We start from the raw sequence: 22842 nt of genomic DNA, 5'->3' as shown, positions 1-22842 counted from the left end.
TAAGGCGGCGGTAGATGTGGCTGCGAACCTTCTTCAGGGACAAGAAAAGGCCGCCACCGTCGAGAGCAATGTCATTGCCACCCGTGGCGGAGGTAGGATTGAGCTTTAAGGAGACTTCTTCTCTTCTTCCTCTTCCTCACGCTTCTTTTTCCCTTCTTCTTCCTCCTTAAATTTGTAGGGGGCTTAGAAAGAACTCTATAGGATTTCAGATGGTAGGAGAGCTTCGAGCATCTACTCCCTCAACCCACCGCTGGATCTGCCCGTGATTGCCACCGCCGCCACCACCAGCAGCAGCAACGTGGCGATGGCCGGCGTCCTGATGGTGCTTGCTGCCTTGCTGCTGCCGGCCATGTCTACTTTGGCGTGCCACCATCGTTGCCACCGCAGCTTTACACGGGAATAAGGGATGTATATATGTATATATGTAGAGGCCGTAATAACATAGCCACATCTCATCATCTCCCTTTATAAATGGATGCAGTCAATTAATACTGCAATGGTAGCTAAATGCCTCCTTAGTGAATATAAACAGCGCTGCTTTGGCCGTGCTGAGTTTGTTTAGTAGTATACTAGACGAGATCACCACCAAAATATAGGGGAGATCAGTAGACCTAGCTCGCTATAGGAAATAAAGTTACATCCGCAAAAACGGCTTCCCTCATTTTTGGGGCAAAAGCGGATTTCCTGAACTGCAATTCAGAAATTATGTTATACAATCTTTTTTAATCTTATTCTGTTATATAATCTTTGTAAACATATAAGTGAATTTCTCTGGATATATATATATGAAAAATCAATTCTACACGCGCTTGTAGCTACTCCTACATGTGTATCTCATGATATAGGACGTATCTGACCCAATAAAATGTATGTACGAGATATATATGGTCATACTAGACCATCCATGATGGTATATACGTTGGGCATATGACCATACATAGAGTATGTGGACATACTTAATTTTATATACCAGTACTAAAGTATAATAATATATATTTAAAAAATAGGGATGCTTTTGAAATTTTTCGTATATATTTGAAGTATTTTAGAATAAGTATATAAACATACTCAAAGTGATAAATGAGCATATGAATATACGCACGATGGTATACTGAGAATGAGAGTAGCTACACGCGAGTATAGATAAAACTCATCCTCTGTATATATATATACACACACGCGCGCGCTGCGGTCTATTCTCCTCTACCACGCGACAATAAGTGGGCTAAAAAACAGCATCAGGGGCCTTCCAGCGGAATGCCACCCACTAATTCACTTGGACAATGGATGGATTGGATTCTAAATGTTTCTACAGCCCACAACAGGGCCCAGCCCAATTTTTGTAGGTTCTTTTTCCTACCATCAAAATTGTTGAGTCTTGGTTATTTGTTAGGAACTATTGGGTTCTGAACTTCTGAAGAAAATTTTAAAAAAAATCTTTTATCACTTTTTTTGCGAGGGAAAATCTTTTATTACTTGAGTTAGTGTGTTAGGTTGTTCCATTTTTCTTTTAGTTATAGGTCACCAAAAGGTTAAACTGAAAAATTGTGATGACAAAGAAGCTTTACGAGGCAAAGCTAACATTTTTATGTGTTTTAGGTGCCCAAGTTTTCAGAGCATGACACCATGTATTCTGGAACAAATTATATTTTGGGCTGGACGCCTGGACCCAGTAGTATATGCTAACAAAAAAAAAGTGTCGTGTTCTGATGCAATTGTCAGCAACATGTAATGATATTTACATAATGCTGATGTGATATTTACCTAATGCTACGTCATAAGTTGTGACTGGAACAGTGTACATTACCTACACCTGGCATTTATACCGTAATCAGATGACGAACCGGTGTTGTTGGTTAAACCAAAACATGGTACTTTCCTTTCATAAACAACCTTGAAGATCCATCATAGATAAGCATAGTGGGTCCAAAAACTTAGAAATGTGTATCTGCCACAAGTCCATCAGATAATCAGGATGATGTGGCAACAGGGAAGTGTCTAAGATGGGAGTGATAATCAAACATTTGAATTGAGCTGCCACAAAATATTGGTGACTTTTGGAAGAAGACTTTGTATCGGTGACTTCGGTGGAAGACTCTTTACTAAGGAGATCGAAGAATGTCCTTTGTGGGTCTCAATGTAATTGGATATTTTTCCAGAGGTCTTCTTGTAATTTGGGATAGAATATCCGCTTTTTCGAGCTGGTTACAGGAGAAAGAAGTTTCCAGGTTACTCCAACTCAAGTAATTTACAAATACCTGTTTTAGAATATATGATGATGTTTAGACAAAACTAATTTTCAGTTCAAAGTCATATATTTGAAAAAAAAGGAGTACTTGATAATCGCGCAAGTTAAACCCAATATATATTTTTTGTTGGTGAAAACATGACATTTCTTGCAACAACTTGGGCAAGCCAGCTTATAAACACCGCTGGAAGTCAATGATAGCATGTCACTCTTGCTGTTTCTCACAGTTTCAAAACCTGTGACAACGACTTAGTGCACGAGGCCAGGACTTGAAACCTTCAGGATTCAGCTTCTGCTTGTGAATGAAAACTGTACAGGATAGACATGGAAAATAAAGCAGCTGGAGGCTTGAGGTTTTCATGGTTGAAGTACAAACTGCTGGAATGTATTTTTCATTTATTCTGACTTCCATTTGTCCTTATGCTTACTTGCAGGGAAAATTCTTAGTTCGTCAAAGAAAAGAAAATGTTTTTACAAGGCACCACGACTTATCAAACCATGTGGATGGACTTTCCACCCTCAAAAGTTTTGTTGTGAAAATTTTGATGACGTATATCGAATTAGGCCAGACCAATTTTTCATGCATGTGACGTTTAAAATTAGAGAGAAAATAGGAAAACTGGAATGATAATGTTGCAACTCAAAATTCACTGTGTCTTCACATGAAACGCCGTCCACTCGTCTAAAGATGCAATCATGCATATCCATGGCAACGAATACCCAAAACACTGGGAGGTCGAGCAAGAAATAAAATATAGAGGACCATTACATTATTCAAACGTAGCTCAGGGACCTTGGTTCAACTTTACCCAGACAGCCCAGCATGGCAAGCAAACCCGGCGGCCACTGTGCTAAGTGCTAACAGCAGGTGGCCACTGCAAAGAAAGTGTAAAGGAAAAGTTTGGACGGCGCAAAACGTCAGGGAACACGTTGAACTGACGTGGTTTCGTCCCAGGTCGTCGTGCTCATCAGTCATCACTCTTTCTTTCACTCCGGAGGCCGGAGCAAGGGAATGAATCTCCTGTGCGGTACTGCAGCGAGTCTCCCTCGCTGACGCGTGGGCCCACAATCAGTGAGGGAACGAGTCTCCTCTGCGGTACCGCAGAGGAACTATTTCCGGAGCAAGGCAGCCTCATCATATTTTCAGTATGATTCTGGTTTCATTTCTCAATTCATTTCTCAATTGAACTCGTATCTATATATAGCCTTTAGTATTGGTAAAAGAAAAAACATCAGAGTTCTTGGCCACTGGGTAGCATATTTTTGGCTCGAGCCCAACCACATGCCCAAACATGTGGTCGGGTCATGTCGGGTTAAACCCGACTTTTTATACCCAATTTTTAGGTTGGGTTAGGTTTTCTTAGATTTCGAGAAAAAAATTCGGTCCATGCTCGGCCAATTTTTGTTGCAGGTTAAAAATTTCAACGCTTGTCCAACCCATATTAGTAGGGTCGGGTCGGTCGAGCGGGGCAGGTTAGGTCGGGTCGGGTTCGTCGGGTTGAACAATCATGATCATGTATAATCCAAACACCGACCCGACGAGATTAGAGATATGTCCCACTGCCAAAACCTCGGGCTCCCTAGATGATACATTCCAGAAGCGGATCAAATCCTCTAGCACGTTTAATACAAGTTGAGTTAGACGTACCTTGTTGGAAAGTTGACGGTGATACTAGTGCTGGACCATCCTTCCGGCGCTGGCTTCACAGAGGTGACGTAGAGCGAGGAGCTGTAGCAAGTGGCGCCCGGTGGCACGTTGCCGCGTCTTAACGCGGGGTGGGCCGTGCGCGTGCAGCAGGATTGGTGGGATGATCCGGGCGAAAGCCTATGCCGACGCTCTTGCCAGAGCTGATGGCGGCGGTGCCCTCAGGTGTCGTTCTCCCCTCTGTCCAGTATGGACGAGCGATGGCAGCGCCGTTTTGGCGTCGTGTCCTCCTTGGAGGCGTCGCTTCTCGAGACCCGGCTTGGCTTGCGGCAATGTTGGCATCACCGATGGGGGCTGGCTGCCAAGGGTCGCGGTGGTGGTGGCTCAGTGGTGGTGGTGGCTGTGTCGTGGCACTGGTTAGGCTCGCGTTGAGGACCCAATCCGACTGGGTAGAGGGTGCTGAGGCTCTGGTCGACGACCCATTACGTCTGGGTAGAGTGTGTGGTGGCTATGGTCGATGTCCCAATCTAACCTGGGCTGAGGTGATGAGCCGTGTCTCTGGAGGCTTTATATCCGCACATGTGATGCAACTGTGATTCCGATGGCGGCGCGACGAAGGTGAGGTTATTGGAGCAGCTCGGTGGTACTATGACACCACCGACGGCGAAGCAAGCCCGGATCCTTGGTGAGTCCAAGGGCGGGAGTGGCGAGGCCCCCGTATGCTTCAAGGTAGTGAGTCCGAGGAGTGGTGTGTGATGGTGGATGTGGCAAGGCCCCCACACATATGAGTCATCTCGGAGATCCAGGATCGGGCATGGTGCTTCGGTTGGTTGGTGTGCATGGTGCTACAGCGGTACTTCATCGAGGGACACGGCATGGCAGTGGCTCTTTTGGTGTAGTGTGGTGGGCTCCTCTTCTAACTTCTACCAATGCTTGGTTGGGGTTTGGGAGATCGACGATCGTGTGTGCGTGACTTGAAGACGGCGGTGGCATGGTGGAGGAGTCGGGGTGGCTACTTGGGTTGCAGCGGACTGCGGCGACCAGTCTTGCATGGCAGCGGCTAGTTGGCGTAGGACATCATCGGGGACGACAACGCTTGTGATGAGGGCTACTTGTTGGCTTTATCCTGGGTTGTGGTGGTTTGGTATGGAGTCATGTTGACTTTGCAGTTGTGTTGATGTCTCAATCCAAATGGTTGCTATTGTATTGAGTTCGTGTGGAGTTGTGCGGCTATATTGATGTCCCAATCAAACCGGCCGGTGTTGTTGTTGTGCTGAGTCTGAGCTTACTTTTTCAATATAATCGGCAGCTCTCCTATCTGGTTTGTTTAAAAAAAGAAAATTCTTTTTTTAACGGGATACCAGGAAATTCTTGGATAAGAAGAATATCAACCAAATCAACACAAGGAGTAGCAGCAACCTTAACTTCATTGGATTTAAAACTACTTCAACATTGGGATCAACAACAAACATGAATGAAATTATTTGATGGCTAGGATCATACGAAAGAGCTCCTTACTCCTTTACACCAATGAGCCACCGTGTGGGGGAATCTTTCGAAAAACAACCATGAAATGGAGGTACAAGAAGGTTTAGGCAAGTGCCAGTGAAACTCTAGCACCGCGCCTTAGAATTTGAAATTGGCATTGGTAGCTCCGAAAATCGGCTGTTTGGATGTCCTAGAATTCAGGATTGGAAATGAACCTCAATACCAAACGATATTCACCCCACCCTCACCCCTTCACTTCCAATATCGAGCCAACCCCCTCCGTATTGGGGGAATTATTCTCCCGTCCATCTCCGCATCTTCTCTCTTTCTCTTTCTCCTCCGCAACCCTGCTCCCCTCCCTCTTGTGGTCCTTCGCTGCCGCGACCCTCCACCGTGCGCGGCCCCCGGCGCCGCCACGACCCTCCTTCGCCGCCGTGCATGGACCCTTGCGCCGCCCCTCCGCCACTGCGCGACCCTCAGCTGCCGCACGCGGCCCCCTGCGCTGCCGTGACCCTCCTCCGCAGTGGCCCTGAGCTCCGCCATTGCGAGGCCCACCCGCTCGTGGGTTCGACCTCCGCATGAGGAGGGGCTGGCGGCAGTGGCTTAGAGGCTTCTTGCGCATGAGAGCGGTGGACAGGAGACGATGAAGATGGTCCGGTTCCAATTTTACGGGATGCTCATCCAAACACGAATTGATATTGGCTTCTAGTTGAATTCCTTCTAGCCATTTTATCTATATTCAAACAATAGCTTTGGTGTTACTCTCTATTTTCAAAGTTAGTCTAATTTAGTATTGAACCCAATGCATTGCCAAGCCCTTCAATATCGACATCCAAACAGAATCCAGTGGATATTTGGCTTGCCTTTTATAGTTGTGCAACAAACTTATCCAATACATTATTCAAAGAAATGAATTTACATTTTGGCCGTTGGATGAGGATCTAAATATCATAGCATCATCTTGGAAGTTTTCCCTTGCATAGGTTGTGTCCTCGCTGCACGCTAATAATTAGTTCTTACCTTTGTGTTCGTCACACAACTCCCTCAACTTACCCTCCTTCGCAGTTTTTACCACCAAATTCTTCACCACAACCATCACCACCATCCCTCTTGTTCTCATCATCCACATCCTCTGTGAGTAGTGTCATCACAACTTTGGTACGATTCTTCCTCCAACTTATTTCTGTATTCATCTCGAAATCCTAATATACCCTAACCACAAAACGGCAATTGCAACACTCTTTTTCTTAAGGTTTCATCTAGCCCAAAACAATCCATATGTTGGAGAAGTAAGCTATGACAATCTTATAGCTAAGGATAAATATCAACAAACTATAAACAAGCCACTAATAAACCCTGAAATACCTCCATATAGGAGTACTCAAATACACCGTTAAGAGTACGGCCGTCCCATCCGACCCCAATTCCAAGAGCACACCAAATCTCGAAAGATTCCCAAAGCTGACCCTCGAGAAAACCAAGAAATCTCACTCCTCCCACCTCCCCCCTCTCGCCTCCGTCGCCATGGCCGGCCGCCTCCTCCCCCTCCTCCTGCTGCTGGCGCTGCTCCCCTCGCCGGCGCCGGCTGCTGCATCTGCACGGGATAAGGCGCCGGTGGAGCCGGATTTGGGGCGGTGTCCGGGCCTGGAGGGCGGGCTGCCGCCGTTCGCCGCCGCGCTCCGGGCAAGCTGCCCCGTCTCGGCGGAGGGGTGCCCGGCCGAGGAGGTGCGTGTTTGTCTCCCAGCTCTGTCCTCTGGCCGTTTGGCTGTTCGGCTGGCCACAAAATCTGTGCTTTCGGGAGGGTGAATCCGGCGGTACGGCGTACGGGTTCTTGGCGGATCTCTCTCTTGCTCGCGCTCCGATGCTGATGTTGAGAAATTTAGGCGCTGTTCATACTTCTCGATGCTGTTTCCACCTCGAAGAATTAGTTCCTCTTGGTTTCTTCACTGATTAGGGTGGATTCTCCTGGGGAGACATGGGTAAATAATGTTGCGTTTTCGAAGTTTCGCAGAGACAGTTGGAGGCATCGCAACCAAACTGTGCTTAGTGGATTGATGTTCATTACTTTTGTTGTAGAATCGCTTTCGTGATTCCCTTCCCGTCGTGTTGACGGAATTTACCTGTTCTTTGTTTATTTTTGAAGTAAGATAGCTAAACTAGTCAACGCAGAGTATCAAGAACAGTGTGATACGTAGCCTATGTTCTTGGTCTTTCGTTTTATCATTCTATTAGGATCTGAAAAATCTGTCTTTGAGCCTGTACACCCCTGAACTCCTGGTTCAAAATTATTACCTGTCAAGAATTTCTCGCTTGTGATTTGCTTTGCGTTTTTTATTGGTTGATGATGAGGTGGCAACTTTGCAACAAGTGAACTATTTTTCCTGTATTATTTGTGTCTTCCTCCGTTGTTTAAGGGTATGATGCACATGGTCCTAGTTGGAATGACTCAAAAGTTCATTTGATAATTGATAGTGAATGGCTGTAGCACTAATGGGAAAGCTTGGAACTAATGTAGAGTCATGAAGTAGTGCCGCTGGGTATAAGATTAGGGGCTGGTAGAGATGCACATGGTGCTTCAATGGAACTTGATCGGCTACAAGATAAAACTGACGGATGCATAAATGTGACAGCGGAGTATGATACAGTGGATAGCCCATAATAACTTCTTTTCTTTTTGTCGAAGCCCATAATAATTTTGTATAGCCAATATCTCATAGGGATTAGATTATTTGCAAAGGAGAATGCAAAACCATATGATGACTTTTGCTTGGTTGGCTTAGAGTTCTATTGTGTAATGTGTAGTGTAATGTTTGCTGGGTCACTTTGGATCTGAGGTGTCTAATATGAAACTCACTTCAAACATTTTGGCAGGTCAACGGGGAGGAACTTGTCGGGGTGTTAGATGGCAACAAAGAGTACACAGCTGTTCTTTTCTATGCATCGTGGTGCCCTTTCTCACAACGAATGAGACCACTCTTTGATGATCTGAGCTCAATGTTTCCGCGGATTAAGCACTTGGCTGTCGGAGAGTCCAACGTCATGCCTGCGTAAGACCCAAATATGCTCTAGTGTAGTTATTACCTTTTATTGGCAGTAAGATAGCCAACGCCCATAGCTATAACCTCTTTCCTTTTATCGTTTGCAGCATTTTTTCGAGATATGCTGTCCGTACACTGCCTTCCATAATAATAGCTCATGGATCATACACATTCTGGCCTCTTGGTTCTAAAGATCTTGACTCTATGGCCAACTTTTACACTGCTGTAACAGGTATTTTTCTATATTTTTAATTATGTATTAAAATCTGTCGTTCGAATCTTGCAATATTTATTATGCAATAAGCCAAAGTCAATATATGCTGTTATACCAAACACTAGTTACACTAGTTACATCATGCAATTATTCAGTAACGCTTTTGTGGGGTGTGTGTGTCTGCATGTGTGTATGTGTGTGCGCGCGCGCGCGTGCGTTTGTGTGTGTCTGTGCGCTCACGCGCGTTTGTATGTGTCTGCGCGTGTATGTGTGTTTGTGTGTATGTTGTGTATTCGTTTTTCTGCGCGGCACGAGTGTGTAATCGCTGTTCCTTCTTTAATGAAATGATATGAATTATGCCTAATGTATTGTTGCAGCTACCATTATATCACATTATAAGCGTTACATGCTGCACTACTATTAGTTATAACTTATAACAGTTCGAAAATTTTGGGTATTATTGGTGGAAAAGAAGAAGCCAATTTATGTTACTTTACTCAAGGAAGAGTTGGTTTCATGCAGGCCAGGAACCAGTCGCATATATTGGTCCTCGGAAGTGGAGTGCAGCACAGAGCACACATTACGCTAACCTTTGGAACAGCTCTATTAGTGAAGCAGTGAAGCGAGAACCCTACCTAGCATTCAGTATCCTATTTATTTGCCTAAGGATATTCTTGTTCTTCTTCCCAAAGTTCTTCGCTCTCATCAAAGGCTTCTGGACCCAGTACTTTCAGCAAATCAACCTTGGAATCCTTGCCAAATTGAACCAGCTGCTGGAATGTGTGCCCCATGCTGTGGATGTGAGGAAGGTGTGGAGCAAGTTGAGGCTCGTGGCTGGAGCTAAGAATGCTAGGGTCTGGGCGTCGTCGCTAGCTTCAGTGTCGCTTGGTGGGCAATCTTCTCCCCGAGCTGCTGTTGGATTGATGGGCTCGACCTTGTAACTGTGACAAGATTGTGCTGATTCATTGAGTCGCGCTGGATGAAGTAGCTCCTGTAACTCAGATGTGCATGTAGAGACAGATAAGATCTCTGCTCAGAAAGATACATCTTGTTTGTAGCATGTAAATCGTAGGAATACTGTTGAGCCTTTGTAAATCATACTGTAACATTAGCCCTGAGCGTCCATCAGGCTGTGTCTAGCCTTTAGCAACAGAAGACGCAGCATAAGTTCGTTCTTTCCCTACCCAGAATACTTTGCCAAGACATCTTCTAGCTTCATTTTCTGATGTCTTCCATTTTCAAAATAGAAGTCCCTCATTTTCTTGTAATATCCGTTAGCATCAATCTTACATTTTTTATTGATGCTAACGGATTGGGCAAGAACTTTGAAACAAACCACTGAAAAAAATACAAGATTTAATTTGCCGTAATGTTGTAATGCTTTATTGACCTCTCTTGTAATCTACAGAGGAGTGCTAAGAAGTTTTCTTTTGAACAAGGAAGAGTAGTAACAGGTGATACAAAATTACAGATGGAACTGAGTACAAACTAACAACAGCTATGCACCTTCTCGAATCAAAATGTGCCCAACTACGGTAACTGAGGTCACCGTCTTATCAATCAATCCTCGCCAAGGGTGTACCGGATAAACCTCCGCACCTTGATGTTCTCCCCAAGGGAGGCAATCATCTCTTTCACAAGATCCTTCACCGTTTTGCTGTCATCCTTGATATAGGGTTGCTCCAGGAGGGCCATCACCCCGAGCCTCTTTGCTATCCGCCCTTCGACAATCTTCTCCCTGATATTCTCAGGTTTGGACTGCAGGTCCTCCCTCTGCATCTCAATATCCTTTTCCTTGCTGATGATGCTCTCTGGGATGTCCTCCACCGAGACATAGTCAACCTGTGGGCAGGCCACCACTTGCATTGCGAGGTCATTCACAAGCTCCTTGAACTTCTCGTTGCGAGCCACAAAATCAGTCTCGGAGTTGACCTCAATCATGCATCCAATGCGGTTGTCATGGATGTAGGAGCCAATAAGGCCTTCAGCAGCTAGGCGAGATGATTTCTTGTCTGCAGATGAGAGACCCTTCTTCCTCAGGAACTCCTGAGCCATCTGAAGGTCACCACCAGTCTCAGCCAGCGCTTTCTTGCAGTCCATCATACCAGCACCAGTTTCATCGCGAAGTTGCTTTACCAATGCAGCTGAAACTGCAACAGCTGGCTTCCTGGAAACATGTATGTCAAATGTGAGCCGTGTCACCTCTAAAAGGCATAACAGCATAATTCAGTCAGAAATGCCCAAAACACACACTGGTGCACATGTGCACACACTCACAAACAAAAGCACACTTAGGCATGAGGAGGGAGATTACTTTTCAGCAGATTCTGTCGTTTCAGCAGGCTTGTCCTCCTTTGAAGGAGCAGATGGCGGTGGCTTCGCTACTGTCTGGGCTGCAACTTCAGCAGCAAAATCCTGGCTTTTCTTCTCCAACCCTTCACCGAGGTTGTACCGGGCAAATCTCGTGACCTTCATGTTCTCTCCAGTTGTAGCTATGGTTTGCTTCACCCATTCACTTATTGTGACCTTGTCATTCTTTATGAATGGCTGTTCGAACAATGCAAATTCTCCAAGCCTCTTCTTTACACGACCTTCAACAATCTTAGCCCGGATCTGCTCTGGCTTTGACAAGAGGTCCTCCCTCTGCATCTCCAGGTCTGTCTCCTTCTTCACAACCTCCTCAGGGACGTCATCAATAGAGACATACTGCACTTGAGGGCAAGCAGCAACTTGCATGGCAAGATCATCAACTAAATCTTTGAAGATGTCACCTCGGGATACAAAGTCGGTCTCACAATTCACTTCAATAAGGACCCCAATCCTGCTGTCATGTATGTAAGAACCAATTCTTCCCTCAGCAGTCGCTCTGCCGGCCCTCTTGTCAGCAGCTGCCAACCCTTTCTTTCGTAGGAATTCTTGCGCTTTCTCAATGTCACCCCCTGTTTCTGCAAGAGCCTTTTTGCAGTCCATCATGCCTGCTCCAGTTGCTTCACGCAATTGCTTCACAAGGGAAGGAGAAATAGTGGCTGCTAAAGTGCAGAAAAGACTGTCAAAACCTTTCTTGTGCGTCCTAGCAATAGTTTGCCAACGAATTGCAATGTGCAGTGAACTTTTGCCAAGGAAAATTTAGGGTAGAGCATGTTCACAAAGGAGAATGAAGTGATTAAAGGAAATAACAATTCAAATACAGGACTTCAGTATCATTCTTAATTTGCACTAAAAATTTTGAGAATTATGTCCGACAATCACATTGTAGAATACACATTGGCGGAAATAAAAATTTGGACAAAGCAATTACTTATTTCAAGAAACACAGTAATTAGCCAAGTTACAGGACTTTATTTATATACCATCAGGAGGTCAGCCTTGTTTATGTTTAAAGCATCAGTAGACAAGTGACATATTTTTATCATATATAATAGTTTGAGCAAAGCATGCAGTAGACATGTCACAGAAAACACAACTAAAAAAAATATTCACAAATGTGGAGAAATGCTTGATCTAAAGAATACAGCATAAGGTGAGGTGAAATTGAACTGTTTATGATACTGTACAGCAAAAGCATAACAACCAGGTCAACCCTTTTGGCTATCAGGGGTAGAACTCAAGGATTGATAGGTGATGAACCTTGAAGTTTACTGATGTATGAAACAACAATGGGACAAATAAATTAACATGAGATATCTGCAACAGTAATAGGGAAAAAAACAGTAGCTTGAACAGGTTTGTTGCAATCTACTCTAGCATCCCCTAATCTAATTAGGCAGGGTTGCTCCTTCAAGAGGCTTTTGCAGATAAGGCATGGCTTATCAGATTATTGCATGTCAAAGCCTTTAGAGGGGATAACATCACTGATTCGCTCATAAGATTACTACAGACCTGTAGTTGTGCTTGCTTGTTCAACTCCAGCAGCAGCAACCTCGGCACCAGTTTTCTCACTCGCCTCAGCTGGTGTAGCTGGCTCGACTGACCCGATACTTGCAGTTACAGGAACCTCTTCTACTGCTGAAGATTCTTCAGGCTCGGCGGGTTTATCCTCAGTTTCTGAAACTGAAGACACACCAGTACTATCTGGGACCCCATTGGAGGACAGCTCAACACCAATTGTAGATGCGCTTCCAGATTCTACAGTTTGGTCATCAGCAGCGTCTGCCACAGAAGTTGAATCCTCAATTCCCTCCTGAGAAGAGGCCTCAGATACAGGGGCAGGAATATCAGTTGCTACTTCTGCCACAGAGCTCAATTCTCCACCACTTTCCTCATCCACCGGAGCAGCTTCCTCGATACTAGTGGTGGCAGCTTCTATGGAAGAGCTAACCTCCTCTTTTCCTTCAGTTTCTGTAGTAGAAGCTGAACTATCAGCTTCAACTACTGCTAATCCAGTAGCTGCTTGTACTTCCGGCACTTTTGTCTTTTCCCTCTGATCCAAGAATGCAGAGATCTCCTTGTTCCTACGGAAAGCCAATTCAAACGCATTAGTTCCTCTGGACCAGTCCCGCTTAAGCTCCATGTTCAGCGTTTGCAAATCATCTTCATCATCTTCCACGTCTTTCATTGTCAAAGTGGCCTGACCTTGTGCTACATTCAATACTTTAACCCTTATTTGTTTACCAACTTCCATTGCAGATTGCCCAATAAGGGTAAACAATGCAACTGCTTCCTCTTCTCTGGGAAGGAACCCTTCGCTCCCATCAGGTAGTGTCACAAATGTCCCAGCTCTTGTTGTACTTTTCACAGTGCCATTCAGAGATTGCCCTGGTGCATATTTTGACTCGCTTGTTGCCTTGGCGTCCTGTCTTTCCTTTGTCTGCCTAGGTGAGCTTCTGGGAGTCGCAGTGGCACTCCGCCCACCAGTTGCAGCATTAGGTGCTTCCTTTTTTGGCTTGACGTAGTCATCACCTTCCCGCATAGTAAGAGAGATGCGCCCTGATTCCTTATTTGCTTCAAGCAATCTGACCGACACTTCTTGTCCAACAGTGAAGAGCGAAGATATATCTTTTACAAACCCATCACTTACTCGGGAGATATGGACAAGGCCTTCCGTGAATGCTCCAATGTCAACAAAAACTCCAAATGGTTTAATAGACCTCACCTTCCCAGTAAAAGATGCACCAGGAACTAGATCCTCATCAGTCAGTGGAGGCATCTCGCTCTTCCGTATGTTGCGTCCTAATTTACGGGCAGAAGAAGCTTGGTCCATGCTAGCCTCAGCCTGCTCACTTGCTTCAACAGCATCAGGTCCCGCCTCAGAGTTTTCATCGGAAGTTTCTCCTGAGGGGGATGGATTCTGATCCTCCACTGTGACATCAGTTCCAATAGTCGCAGCAGACAAGGTTCTTTGCCTCTGGGCTGAGGACCAGCTTCTTCTTTTGTAAATACTGATCAAGTGAAATGCTGTTTGTGGTTGCAACAGTCTTTGAGGTGATGGTGATGCTACCCTCGAATACCTAGCTGAGCCCTGGAATCTTCTTATCTGGATTTCTCGGCTGGTCCTGATACTTCCAATGTGAAACAGGCTAATATTGCCGACAGAACAATGAATCACTGGCGTCATTTTTGAATCAAGGGAATTAAGTACCCAGCAACTATATCAAACTCTTGATTCCTTCAGAACCTGTGCAGCAGAGATAGCTCTTTAGACAAAAATCAATGAGGTCTTAATGCCAGCGAAACAGATGAACAAAAAAAAGATATACTGTAGAACACACAGACAGCTAGGTTATGCCAACTACAGCATTTGCCAAAAGGAAATGCAAAATCAGAACTAAAAGTTGCAGGAGTATATGATGCAAACTTTAAGCATAAGGCATCACAATTCTATTGCAAAAGAGTACCATTTTCAGGGAAACCATGTTGAATTGTTCCTGAAATAGAAGGCTCTATTGGTCTATTTTCATGATTGTATAGAACTAAATTATGCTTATCTGGGCAAGTAAAAACTGGAGTTACGTTACATCGAATGGAATAAGACAACCGATAGCCAAAAGACCAACTGTGGAAAGATTGCAATGCTAGACCAAACATTTTTGAAGTTTCAAGTATGAATGTAGGATCATCTACACGATGCCTTGCAAACTCCAATCGAATCTCCACAAAGTCGAGCAGAAGCAGATGTTTTTGCTCCAATCTGAATGCCGAACGAATCGGAAAGCAGATGTCTATACTGCTGCAGAGTGGGATTGGCCATATCATAAATTTGCACCCGAAAGCTCAAATTGAGCCGCCTCGGTCATCACTGAACTTCGATATTGACCTTGTTACGCCTTAATTCTGCACTCGGACAAAGTGGCAACTGTCAGCGGAAATGGGGCAGCGCGCTAGCACTCAAGGGCTGCAGCAGGCGCCCGGCATGGAACCAGACCACGCACGGCAGCAGTTGAGAGGACCAGAGACTAAATATGCACGGAGAGCACAGGGTAAATTAGCGGGGCTGCGGAGAGGCCACCAATGCCGCCGCCACGGAAGTGCGCATGCAAGGAAGAGCCGGCGCCTCCCTGCTCAGTCTCTGGCCGCCCTCGCACGAAGAAGGTACTGCCGATAGAACCAGGCGCCCGCGGGAACGGAGCAGGAGAGCGCGGGGGGACACGGCCGTGACACGCACGGCACAGGGACAGGCATACCCGCGAACACATTGCGCGCGCGGCGAAGGGGGAGCGGGCGAGGGAACCTGACGTCACCTGGTCATACGCACCACGCCGCCGGCCGGTCCGGTGGTGGCGGGGCTGCGCCTCCTCGTCGCCGAGGAGAGGGGAAGCGGAGGAGGGAGGGGAGGGAGAGAGCGGGAGAGGATTAGCTCGCGGGATTTATAGCCTTATCTGGAAGGGGCTCAGCCTCAGGGTCCGGAGAATGGAGCGAGGCCGTCACCCATCGGGAGGGCGGGCAGGAGGAGGATGTATGTGGCTCGCGGGCTAACTCGTGTCCCAACGCCGGCTTGGTGAAAATCGCGAGAGAAAAAAAAAAGACCGACCGGGGCGGGTTTACCGCCTGGTACCACTACCATGCTGACATGATGGCCGGACTTCGCTAGCGACGCAGCCACGGGTGGTCTTGTTACGTAGCCCAGCCATGATCCCACCATCTTCTACCAAACTTTAGGCTCGTAGCAACCTAACTTCTCCGCACGTGAAATTGTATGGCTTCCGGTAACTGTTATGGAGCCTATTATCCAGCTAGCAACCCAACTTCTCCGCCCGTGCAATTGTATTGCATGTCGACCCGTTTTTCAATATCTTCCTTTTTTAGCATAATGTGCTTACCATTGGAAAAGCCAAATGAAAAGCATACTCAACCGCTGCAAAATCCAATCAGTTTGTATGGTTCCTAACTTCTTTTATACTCTCTCCATTCCAAATTGTAGATTATTTTAGCAAATATAGATACATAGACATGTATAGCAAAATCTACATTGCAAGAAAAATGGACCTAGCAAGACCATTAGTGATTTTGGTGATTGTATGTCAATACTAACCTATGGACTAATAATGCTTGTGAGTATACTAGCTTTAGTCTCATGGATGCTGAGTGATGGATTTGGGGAATCAAATAACAATCAACTAAGGTTAAGAAGACATGTACAAGACCCTAAAAGACCTTTAAAGCAACCCAAGACATCATAGAAAAGAAGCCGTGACAAAGACATGCGAAGAAATGAAGCAAAACAAGCGCAGAACATCACCGACGCATTTGCCCGATTAAATCGGTGATGGGCACATCAAGCACCGAATCAATCGGTGATCAAAAGCAGTTGAAGCAAAAGGTTCTGAATTGACCGATTGATTCGGTCAAGTCCATCAAGGAGACCACCGAATCAATTGGTGGTTTTGGGAAGCTGAAGATCATCTCTGGGATGACCGACTCATTCAGTCATACCTATGAAGATTGCACCGAATCAATCGGTGAGTCTGGAAAGGAGAAGACGGCTTTGGGTAGACCGACTCATTCGGTCATATCCATGCAAGTCATCACCGAATCAGTCGGTGGTGTGAAGGGGGTCCGCAAGTCAGCAGCCCAACGGCTACTCGGATTGTACCTCACTGACTCATTCGGTGGTACCACCTCTGCATGACCGAATCAATCGGTCATACGCATAATTGCAGCTGTGAGTTGCAACGGCTAGTTCTTTTATTTTGGGCTATTTATACCTCATGTCCCGACCATTTGAGATGTGCTTGAGCTCAGTGAAGGTTATTAGCTTGTGTTCTACATATTTCTCAGTGCTTAAGAGAAGATTAGGGCAATTAGCATAAGCCTTAGGTCTTGATTAGTGCTAGTTTAGACTTCTTAGCGCATTGCTTTAGGGATTAGCCTAGAGTTAGACGAGGTTTGCACACCTCCATTGTATCGGTGCTTGCGCGCACCAAGAGTTATAAATCCGGGGCTTGTAAATCTTGCTAGACCTTCCAACCGCGTTCGTGGAGTGGCCGCCAGTAGCTGTGAGAGAGAGAGAGGAGAGCCCCTTGGCGTTTTGCCAAAGCTCTACCTAGTGAAGATGCCGGGAGCATCCGGAAGAGGCTAGGCGGAGACCCACCTGCGCGTGGGAAGGCCCATTGGCTATCCATGGAGTTACTCGACCGGGAAGTTTATGCCCTTGCGCAAACATTCCCTTGAGAGGGGCTCCAATAATGAGGACTAGTGGAAAGCATTGCTTTCCGATATCTTGGTAAAAGTCACCATGTTGCCACGTCGGGATTTTGCATTCTCTACCCTTTATTTCCGCACTTACTTTGCACTTACATTCCACTTTTACCTTTCCTAAAATGGTCTTGTGTAGTTTGTAGGATTGGAACCTAGGGTGCAAAACTTTTGTATGGTAGAGAAAGCAACACATAGAAAAATCTAGTGCACATCTAGATAGATTTTGGAATAGGTTCTATATGTGCTTGCAACCTTAGTTTTTAGAGCACCTAATTCACCCCTTCTTAGGGTGTCACGGTCCTTTCACTACTAATCTAAATTTGTCAAAATGATCTATAATTTGGAACGAAGTGAGTAATAAATTAAGGGAATAATATATTAGAACCAAAATGCTAGGGGGGGGGGGATATTTTCAAGATATTTTTTCCGGGATTTCACCAAGACTGTGTTTGGTTCTCTTGCCCACCTTTGCCCAGCGAGGCATGAGAACACAAACTTAGCATAAAATCGGGACAAGGATTGTCTAGCTTTTGAAAGAGCAAATGCCTTGCCAAATGCCACCCGAGGCTAGTCAAGAAACAAAACACACCGCTAGTTTTCTTTCTGTTGCAAAAATCAAATCAAAATAAAAACAGCCTTCCAATGCTAACGTCTTGCTATATCACCATACAAGCGTCAGGCCAGATCAACTGGTCAAAGCACATCAAGAGTATGATACTGTGTGTAACCGAATTCGAAGCGCCAGAATTCCACTGGACAGGAATACACTTAAAAATTGACGACGTTCTCCATCCAAAATCCATATCAACGTTCCATGTAGGGTATGGCTTGTCAATTATCAACATTGCAAAGTTGCCATCGAGAACCAGCTCAAATGCAAACGAAAGACATTCAGGGCCGCAAATGCTAATTATACGGTGATACCAGCTGATTACTTGCGATTAGTTAAACAACTGTCATGGCAATTCCAGAGGCGATTGGACACTTGAGCCTCAGCAAGTCATAACAGCATTCCATAACAACTAGGCTACACGATCAAGCGAGCCATCACGAAGCATGGGCTCGTTTTCTTATACAAGAACCTACAGTATCACTGTTCTTAAAGTTCCTACGCCATGAGAGAAGCAGCTCCACTTGCGTTTCACTTTACATTCCATGATCTATTCATCACTTGGGGTCCCCTCCTTGATGCCCTTGTCAGCAGCACCATCTTCAGCAGGGGTTTCCTGCAGCCATCACAAAGGGAAAAAGGTCAAGCAGAACATTAGGAAACAGTAGTTCACGGCAGGCTGCAGGAAATTAAGCCATCGTGAAAGCATGTAGAGCTATATCATAACATGTTCATTGATTCTCCTAGCATATTCGAGAAAAAAAAATGTTCATTGATTGCAGAAAGAACAAAAGAACAAGATATTCATCGTTTGTTTCTAAGTTCATCCAGACAAGATCCCCACCCCTAGATAAAGTATCATCAAGGATGAAGATGAAAAGATGCAGTATTCATCGCTTCCCTTTTCCTGGTCTACTCTTTTGACTAACAGTCTGTGACAACAAAATGGATCCAAGGGTTCTTTGCAGAAAAGAAAATGGTGGATCCTTGTATTGAAGATAATCTAAGGTAGAGTTTGGTTAGATGGACTTTCATGGATAGGAGATGGCCATCCCTGCTTCCGTAGTGTTTGGTTGGGTGACAGGGTGGATGGGGCTGCCATGAAGATAGTGTTGCTGGATGAGCTCATCTAACTTGGCTGATCTTAATCACTAGTAAAATGGTTAGAAATAATTAGCATGTATTGTTAATTAGTATTTACTACTATGAGGTTGTTGTTAGTAAGTGTGCGATTGGTGTGCGGACAGTGTACTTTGGTGAATTAGCAATTACTGTGATGAGATTAGCCGAGATAAGTAATGGTGCACAATAATGAGTCTATGATTAACTATAATTTAGTACATAATTAATTCTTCGGATCCCATCCAACCAAACAAAAAATTGCCTCATCTCATCCACCTGGCCAAACAAGCAACTTGGATGGAATATCCATTAAAACATGGTTGGCCCTATCCCATCCAACCTTGCCCTCAAACCAAACAAATCCCCTAGATGGCAGTGAATGTTTGGTCCACCAGAACATTTCATGATATACCCTCTAAACCATGTTTATCTTCAATGTAGAAATCTCACATACATGGATGATGCTACAATTTGGTGAAGAATTAAATACAACTATGAATTTCAGCAATGATGGCGCACACTCAATTTTCATGGAACTGAGAAAATACTCACTACCCAGCTTTCTGAAGGCTATAACAGACAAAAGAAGAGTGCATGTTGCTACTTCAATCTAGTCATCCATGTAACAAGTAATTACTTACAGTCTTATCATCCTTAGCATCTCTGCTTTCATCATGATTTTCAGAAGCATCATTCAACTGGAAAGGAGGGTAAAAAGGGTTAAAGAATCACTTATTAATAACAAAAGTCCCCTATCATATGTCAGCAAATACCTAAGCGGCTAAGCTATCCATTCTTCAAGTAAAACCATGGAGAGCTACTTACTTTCAAGCTCCCTAAGTTAGCTGACAAGTCCTCATTTGTATTCTCCTCTCCACTTCCTTTGCTCACATCATTTTCAGTAGCATCTTGGAGCTGAGATGAACATATTTAAGCACATTATGAAGAGAAAGTTCCCATAAAACAGAAATTACAAAACATGAATGCAGAAAGGTAATTACCCCCAAATTCATTAAGCTAAGTGACACATCTTCCTGCTGTTTCTTAAGGGTTGTCCTCAGCTCTTGGAAATCCTAGAAAGTAACATGAGATGAAAGATTTTCAAAAGGAACTAAATCCAGAGACGAACAGCACAAAACTTTGGAATGCAAGCAAGATCCTTACTGAACGAAGCTGTTCTATTTCATTATTGAGTGCACTTTTGATATCAGAGAGTTCCTGCAAGACAGATAAAATGATAAATGATGTGCTAATAAATAAACTGCCATGCAACCTGCGACTGCAAGAACTCTGCTGCTAGCTTAAGATTAGCATGTTGCTAAAGGTAGGCGATACTTTTAGCTTTATGCTATACAAACACTGAACTAAAAGGAATTATCAAAAGCATACAACAGGCATTTACAATCCTAAACGATCTCTAGTGAAGTTTTTACTTGATATTTTGCAAACTAAATATTTACATAACCAAGCCAGAAACTAAAAAAAAAGGTAAGCTTTCACTTTAATCTTTAAAAGACAACTAATAGTATAAAAGGCAAGTATAGATAATCAAAATGCAGCAAATGGCATTAATGTGAAGTGCAAAGATACTCACAACTTTGTACTTCGTCACTTGGGTGTCTAAATTGCTCCTCCAATTTTGCAGATCCTGAAACATCAGAAAATAAGAATTTATATTAATGGTTCTGTTATGAAAACTCCACAAAATTCGAAGTAAAATACTAATAACAGTGTAAAGAAAACATATCAAGCATGTCACCATTCAAAGAAAGAAAACAGGAAAGAAGTTGCATTGCTTCTACATTTGAAAGCAGTTGTCCAAAAGGGAAACAGCATATTTATGCAAAATTCCAAAATTTAGGCACCAAAAACAAACACTCCAATGACAAAATCTGGTTCACCAGTCTCCTAATAAAAAAATTTCCAAATGGAATGGGCAAACTTACAAATGCATCAAGAGTTATTCATATACTCATGTGGATTCAATGAGAACTTATTACCCAAAGCACCTAAACTCATGCGGATTGAGATTTAAGATTCCCGAAAGGACATGGTCCACAAGGTAATAAACAAAAAAAATCATAAAATAGGGTGAATGTACCAAGTTAACAAAATTACAACACACCTCCTTAAGTCCTCGGAGTCTCCCTAAAAGCTCTGATTGTGATTCATTCAATTCCTGCTCAAGAAAACACAGAGAAGTTAGTTTCATTTAATGTTTACTATGGAGATATAAATGTTACTTCCAAAAGAAACTGCTGAAAATAGCAAACTCAGAGCAGAGAACTATTCCATACAATAACACAAAAAAGAGAGGAGAAGATCAAAAACGAAATTGTTGTCAGAATACACATGACGGTATACATGTTGAATATAACTTCATAACTACTACACAGGCTAGGGTGTGATATTCTGATTTAGTAGGGAGATGAAAATGTTACTTAACACCTCTATTCAGAATGCGAGCACTGTGCATCAATGCCATCTCTGTCATAGAATAATATGTGAACAGATGGAACTCGCGTTGGTATGAGTTAGTGCAAGTGGCCTAAGTTTGAATGATTCGTTGCTTGTCTAATGCTCATAGATAGAAACGGCACATCTTCCCGCTGAGATCAGTCCTACAACTAGAATTTGTTTATATATACTGAAACTCAACCTCTGATCTTCTTCAACTGTACCTTTGATTCCATGATTGTCATATCAGTTCAATCCCATAACCAACGAAGTGACCATGCACAGTGAAGTGGTTGGTTAGAGGATAGTCTCAAAGAAAAAAGAAGGGCACTGAGGTGTCACAAGTTCAATTTGGCAGACAAGGCCATACCACAATAACATCCCAAGCATTTGGAGAATTTCCCGAACAGAGATTCTTTTTTTTTTGTCTGGAACAGAGATTCTGGAGCCTAATCGGCAGTGTGTTCCGGCAGCATTCAGGAGCTCCCGGTGCCTAGTGCGATCACTGTGACACCAAGTAACATACCCGCGGGACATAGCAACGTGCTCCCCCAACCCGCACACGCACAGCATCATTTCCGTCCGCCCGTCGCCACGTCTAAGCAAATCGAGGCAAAAAAAAAGGCGGGGGAAACAGTAGAGTAAACCCTAGGGCCAGCATTGATGGATCCTCACCGAGATCTTCTCCCCCACGGGCAGCAGCTCCTCCTTCCTCTGCGAATCCTAGCACATAACCAACACCGGCGAAAGGAAAATCATATTGAGCACCGCGGGAATCGGATGGGAGGGGAGGGGAGGGGGGCGCCGTACTAACCGCAGGGGACGGGGCGCTCTCGGCCGACGCCGCGGGCGCCGCGGCGGGCGAAGCGGGCTGCTCCGCCGCTGACGCTTCGGAGCCCGACATCCGGAGGGAGCGGCAGCGGCGGCTAGGGTACGGTTAGGGTTCCGCGGGGCGGCGAGGAGCGGGGGCCGGTGGTGTGCGCGAGAGAGGGGAGAGGGGAGGGGAGATTTGAAATTGCAATGGGAGAAGGGGGAACCCGAAACCAGGGGGAAAGGGAAGGGAGCGGAGAGAGAAAGCAGATGGGAAACCGGGGGAGCGGATCCGATGATCTGGGCCGTCCGATCCTCCAGACAACCGTTTTCAGACAATCGTTGAGTAGGGGTGAGTTTGCCCATTGTGCATAGCCGCATGGGCAGCCAAATTTTCCGTCGGAAGGACAAACTTTGGTCACGAAGCTAATTTCTACGGGCAGGTCAATTTTTGGTGACACTTGTTTGGGCTCCAAACCAAACTCACCCCTGCTCAACGGTCATATGGCCTTCTTTTTTTTTTTGAAAAACTGTCATATGGCTTTCAGACTAGGATTTTTCTAAAGAAGGTTTTAA

The 22842-nt window shown here is 44.8% G+C and overlaps 3 protein-coding genes across 5 annotated transcripts; 1 reads left to right on the top strand and 2 right to left on the bottom strand.

Annotated features, from left to right (window-relative positions):
- The first annotated feature begins 6792 nt into the window (after positions 1-6792).
- LOC112886993 (5'-adenylylsulfate reductase-like 6) lies at positions 6793-9856 on the top strand. Its single transcript, XM_025953058.1, has 4 exons — positions 6793-7106; positions 8253-8428; positions 8527-8651; positions 9156-9856. The coding sequence occupies exons 1-4, from the start codon at positions 6906-6908 to the stop codon at positions 9572-9574; spliced, it is 921 nt and encodes a 306-aa protein (XP_025808843.1). The 5' UTR covers positions 6793-6905; the 3' UTR covers positions 9575-9856.
- Positions 9857-9988: 132 nt separating this feature from the next.
- LOC112886992 lies at positions 9989-15488 on the bottom strand. Of its 2 annotated transcripts, none has more exons than XM_025953056.1 (4): positions 15311-15488; positions 12513-14247; positions 10948-11662; positions 9989-10800 (listed from the first exon to the last, which is right to left on the bottom strand). In XM_025953056.1, exons 2-4 carry the CDS (start codon positions 14185-14187, stop codon positions 10194-10196), a joined length of 2997 nt encoding a protein of 998 aa, XP_025808841.1. In that variant the 5' UTR covers positions 14188-14247; positions 15311-15488; the 3' UTR covers positions 9989-10193. The 2 variants fall into 2 exon arrangements, with proteins under 2 accessions (XP_025808841.1, XP_025808842.1); XM_025953057.1 differs by having other exon boundaries at positions 10948-11659; positions 15311-15486.
- A 2681-nt stretch (positions 15489-18169) lies between these two features.
- Positions 18170-22487, bottom strand: LOC112883857. 2 transcript variants are annotated; one of them, XM_025949111.1, is made up of 9 exons: positions 22271-22487; positions 22132-22179; positions 21125-21178; positions 20594-20647; positions 20164-20217; positions 20001-20072; positions 19825-19914; positions 19641-19697; positions 18170-18493 (listed from the first exon to the last, which is right to left on the bottom strand). In XM_025949111.1, exons 1-9 carry the CDS (start codon positions 22358-22360, stop codon positions 18428-18430), a joined length of 585 nt encoding a protein of 194 aa, XP_025804896.1. In that variant the 5' UTR covers positions 22361-22487; the 3' UTR covers positions 18170-18427. The 2 variants fall into 2 exon arrangements, with proteins under 2 accessions (XP_025804896.1, XP_025804897.1); XM_025949112.1 differs by having other exon boundaries at positions 22132-22170.
- Between the last annotated feature and the right edge of the window lie 355 nt (positions 22488-22842).

Source organism: Panicum hallii, chromosome 3, assembly GCF_002211085.1.
Source record: "Panicum hallii strain FIL2 chromosome 3, PHallii_v3.1, whole genome shotgun sequence".
Taxonomy (NCBI): Eukaryota; Viridiplantae; Streptophyta; class Magnoliopsida; order Poales; family Poaceae; genus Panicum; species Panicum hallii.
Note: the sequence above shows the minus strand (reverse complement) of the source record. Positions and strands in the feature narration are given on the sequence as shown.